The sequence below is a fragment of the Calidris pugnax genome, unplaced genomic scaffold, assembly GCF_001431845.1.
Source record: "Calidris pugnax isolate Ruff unplaced genomic scaffold, ASM143184v1 scaffold585, whole genome shotgun sequence".
Taxonomy (NCBI): Eukaryota; Metazoa; Chordata; class Aves; order Charadriiformes; family Scolopacidae; genus Calidris; species Calidris pugnax.
In genome coordinates, this window is record NW_015091292.1 from 74,569 (window position 1) to 78,617 (window position 4,049).

The following is a 4,049-nucleotide window of genomic DNA, read 5'->3' on the forward strand; positions in this document are numbered from 1 at the left end:
CCTTGCTGATCTGCTCGATGCCCTGCAGGGTCATGTCCGTCAACATGTTGGACTCGATGCACCTCAAGAAGACGTCGTCGTCCATCTTGTCCACCACCTCCTCCTCCTGGGGACAACAGGAGGTGACAACCACCCTCCCCGGGGTCGGGTTGTCTCCTCCCCACCCATGGGTGTCCCACCCCCACCCCACCCCACCCCACCCACCTCCTGCATCTTGTTCTCGTCGCTGTTCATGATGCGGATCCTCAAAACCAACTTCTCGGCGTTGTCATCGTTGAAGATGCAGTTGAGGTCGTCACCGAAACCTGACGGAGGGGACATCAACCCCACCCCATGGTCACCCAGGAGCTCCCAAAGCCCCCCCAGATGCCCTCAAGGCTCCTCCAGGACCTCCAAAGCCCCCTCAGATGCCTTCAAGGCTCACCCAGGACCTCCAAAGCCCTCTCAGATGCCCTCAAGGCTCTTCTAGGTCGCCCAAAGCCCCCTCAGATGCCTTCAAGTCTCCTCCAGGACCTCCAAACCCCCCTCAGATACCTTCAAGGCTCACCTAGGTCCCCCAAAGCCCCCTTAGATGCCTTCAAGGCTCTTCTAGGTCCCCCAAAGCCCCCTCAGATGCCTTCAAAGCTCACCCAGGACCTCCACAGCCCTCTCAAATGCCCTCAAGGCTCTCCTAGATCCACAAAACCAACTTCTCGGCGTTGTCATCGTTGAAGATGCAGTTGAGGTCGTCACCGAAACCTGACGGAGGGGACATCAACCCCACCCCATGGTCACCCAGGAGCTCCCAAAGCCCCCTCAGATGCCCTCAAGGCTCCTCCAGGCCCTCAGAAGCCCCCTCAGATGCCTTCAAGGCTCCCCCAGGACCTCCAAAGCCCTCTCAGATGCCCTCAAGGCTCTTCTAGGTCGCCCAAAGCCCCCTCAGATCCCCTCAAGGCTCATCTAGGACCCTCCAAAGACCATCCATGGTCACCCAGGACCCTCAAAGTACCCCCAGATGCCTTCAAGGCTCCTCCAGGACCTCCAAAGCCTGCTCAGATGCCCTCAAGGCTCCTCCAGGACCTCCAAAGCCCCCTCAGATGCCTTCAAGGCTCTCCTAGGTCCCCCAAAGCCCCCTCAGATGCCTTCAAGTCTCCCCCTGACCCCTCCAAAGCCCCCTCAGATGCCCTCAAGGCTCACCCAGGACCTCCAAAGCCTTCTCAGATGCCCTCAAGGTTCTCCTAGGTCCCTCAAAGCCCCCTCAGATGCCTTCAAGTCTCCCCCTGACCCCTCCAAAGCCCCCTCAGATGCCCTCAAGGCTCACCCAGGACCTCCAAAGCCTTCTCAGATGCCCTCAAGGTTCTCCTAGGTCCCTCAAAGCCCCCTCAGATGCCTTCAAGTCTCCTCCAGGACCTCCAAAGCCCCCTTAGATGCCTTCAAGTCTCCTCCAGGACCTCCAAAGCCCTCTCAGATGCCTTCAAGGCTCATCTAGGTCCCCAAAAGCCCCCTCAGATGCCTTCAAGGCTCATCTAGGTCCCCAAAAGCCCCCTCAGATGCCTTCAAGTCCCCTCCAGACCCTTCCAGGACCTCCAAAGCCCCCTCAGATGCCCCCAGGAGGACCCCCCCCAGCATGACCTCACCGGCGTTGATCTTCTCAGCGATCTGCTCCATGGTGAGCTTGCGGTCGGTCATGTGTTTGCGGTCGAGCTCGACGCGGAGCAACCAGGGGGAGATGCGGCTGACGTCAAAGTCGGGCATCTCGTAGTAGACGTTGACCCATTCCTGGTCCTCGGCCACCACCGTGCTCTGAGGGTTGGGGTCGTAGTAGATGGCGGTGTTGGCCGTCACCTTGCGCAGGGTGGTGTGTTCCAGGCGGCACAAGATGTCCTGGGGTGGGGAAAGGGGGAGAAGAACATGGAGATCCAGGGGTGGAGGACATGGGGATGGAGGACATGGAGATGGAGGACATGGAGATCCGGGGATGGAGGACATGGACATGAAGAACATGGGGATGGAGGACATAGATATGGAGATCCAGGAATGGAAGACATGGGGATGGAGAACACGGACACAAAGAACATGGAGATGGAGAACATGGAGATGGAGAACATGAAGAACATGGGGATGAAGAACATGGAGATCATGGGGATGGAGGACATGGAGAACATGGGGATGGAGGACACGGGGATGGAGGTCATGGAGATCCGGGGATGGAGGACATGGGGATGGAGAACATGGGAATGGAGAACACAGGGATCCAGGGATGGAGAACATGGAGATGGAGAAAACGGGGATGAAGGACATGGGGATGGAGGACACGGAGGTGGAGAACATGGAGATCCAGGGATGGAGGACAGGGGGATGGAGGTCATGGAGATCTGGGGATGGAGGACATGGACATGAAGAACATGGGGATGGAGGACATAGATATGGAGAAGATGGAGATCCAGGAATGGAGAACATGGGGATGGAGAACACGGACACAAAGAACATGGGGATGGAGAACATGGAGATCATGGGGATGGAGGACATGGAGAACATGGGGATGGAGGACACGGGGATGGAGAACATGGACATGAAGAACATGGGGATGGAGAACACAGGGATCCAGGGATGGAGAACATGGGGATGGAGGACATGGAGATGAAGAACATGGGGATGGAGAACATGGAAAATGGAGAAGATGGAGATCCAGGGATGGAGGACATGGGGATGGAGGACACGAAGAACATGGGGATGGAGGACATGAAGAACATGGGGATGGAGAAGATGGAGATCCAGGGATGGAAAACATGGAGATGAAGAACATGGAGATGGAGGACACAGAGATGGAGAACATGGAGATCCAGGGATGGAGGACATGGGGATGGAGAACATGGACATGAAGAACACAGAGCTGGAGAAGATGGAGATCCAGGGATGGAGAAGGTAGAAGATGACCCGGGGATCCCCACCCCCCCTCCCCACCCCACCTCGCCCCACGGCGCGCCCCACCTTGGCCCTCTCGGCGTCGCGGGCGCTTTGTCCCAGCAGGAAGACGGTGAGGGACGGGGTCTTGGGCTTCTTGGAGATGTTGATGAGCTCCTTGAGGCGGGGGACGCCCAAGGTGACGTTCTTGGCCGAGACCCCGGCGTAGTGGAAGGTGTTGAGGGTCATCTGGGTGGCGGGTTCTCCCAAGGACTGGGCGGCCAGAGCCCCCACCATCTCCCCGGGGTGCGCCTGGGGGGGGGGAGAAGGTCAAGGAGGTCATGAAGAACATGGGGATGGAGAAGATGGAGATCCAGGGATGGAAAACATGGAGATGAAGAACATGGAGATGGAGGACACAGAGATGGAGAACATGGAGATCCAGGGATGGAGGACATGGGGATGGAGAACATGGACATGAAGAACACAGAGCTGGAGAAGATGGAGATCCAGGGATGGAGAAGGTAGAAGATGACCCGGGGATCCCCACCCCCCCTCCCCACCCCACCTCGCCCCACGGCGCGCCCCACCTTGGCCCTCTCGGCGTCGCGGGCGCTTTGTCCCAGCAGGAAGACGGTGAGGGACGGGGTCTTGGGCTTCTTGGAGATGTTGATGAGCTCCTTGAGGCGGGGGACGCCCAAGGTGACGTTCTTGGCCGAGACCCCGGCGTAGTGGAAGGTGTTGAGGGTCATCTGGGTGGCGGGTTCTCCCAAGGACTGGGCGGCCAGAGCCCCCACCATCTCCCCGGGGTGCGCCTGGGGGGGGGGAGAAGGTCAAGGAGGTCCCCAAAACTGTCCTCCAGGTGGACACGAAGCCTCCTGAGATGTGGCTTCAAGAAGATCTCAGATCTAGACTCAAAATTGACTCCAAATCTGGGTCTAGAACATCAATTCTGGGCCCACCCGGTCTCAAGGGACACTAGGGGGGCACTTGGGGGGCACTTGTAGGTCAGGGGGGTCCCAAAATTGTTCTAGAGGTGGACACGAAGCCTCCTGAGATGCGGCTTCAAGAAGATCCCAGATCTGGACTCAACAGAGCTGGAGAAGATGGAGATCCAGGGATGGAGAAGGTAGAAGATGACCCGGGGATCCCCACCCCCCCTCCCC

General features: G+C 58.4%; 1 protein-coding gene across 1 annotated transcript in view; it reads right to left on the bottom strand.

Moving 5' to 3' along the window:
• LOC106899071 (DNA-directed RNA polymerase II subunit RPB1) overlaps window positions 1-4,049 on the bottom strand; it is a gene marked incomplete at its 5' end in the record, with an annotated part of 41,487 nt that overhangs the window by 14,188 nt on the left and 23,250 nt on the right. The window contains 4 exons of the mRNA XM_014960735.1: window positions 4-106; window positions 205-305; window positions 1,617-1,863; window positions 3,474-3,698. Of these exons, the coding sequence (XP_014816221.1) occupies window positions 4-106; window positions 205-305; window positions 1,617-1,863; window positions 3,474-3,698 (676 nt within the window). The remainder of the gene's footprint in view (window positions 1-3; window positions 107-204; window positions 306-1,616; window positions 1,864-3,473; window positions 3,699-4,049) is intronic.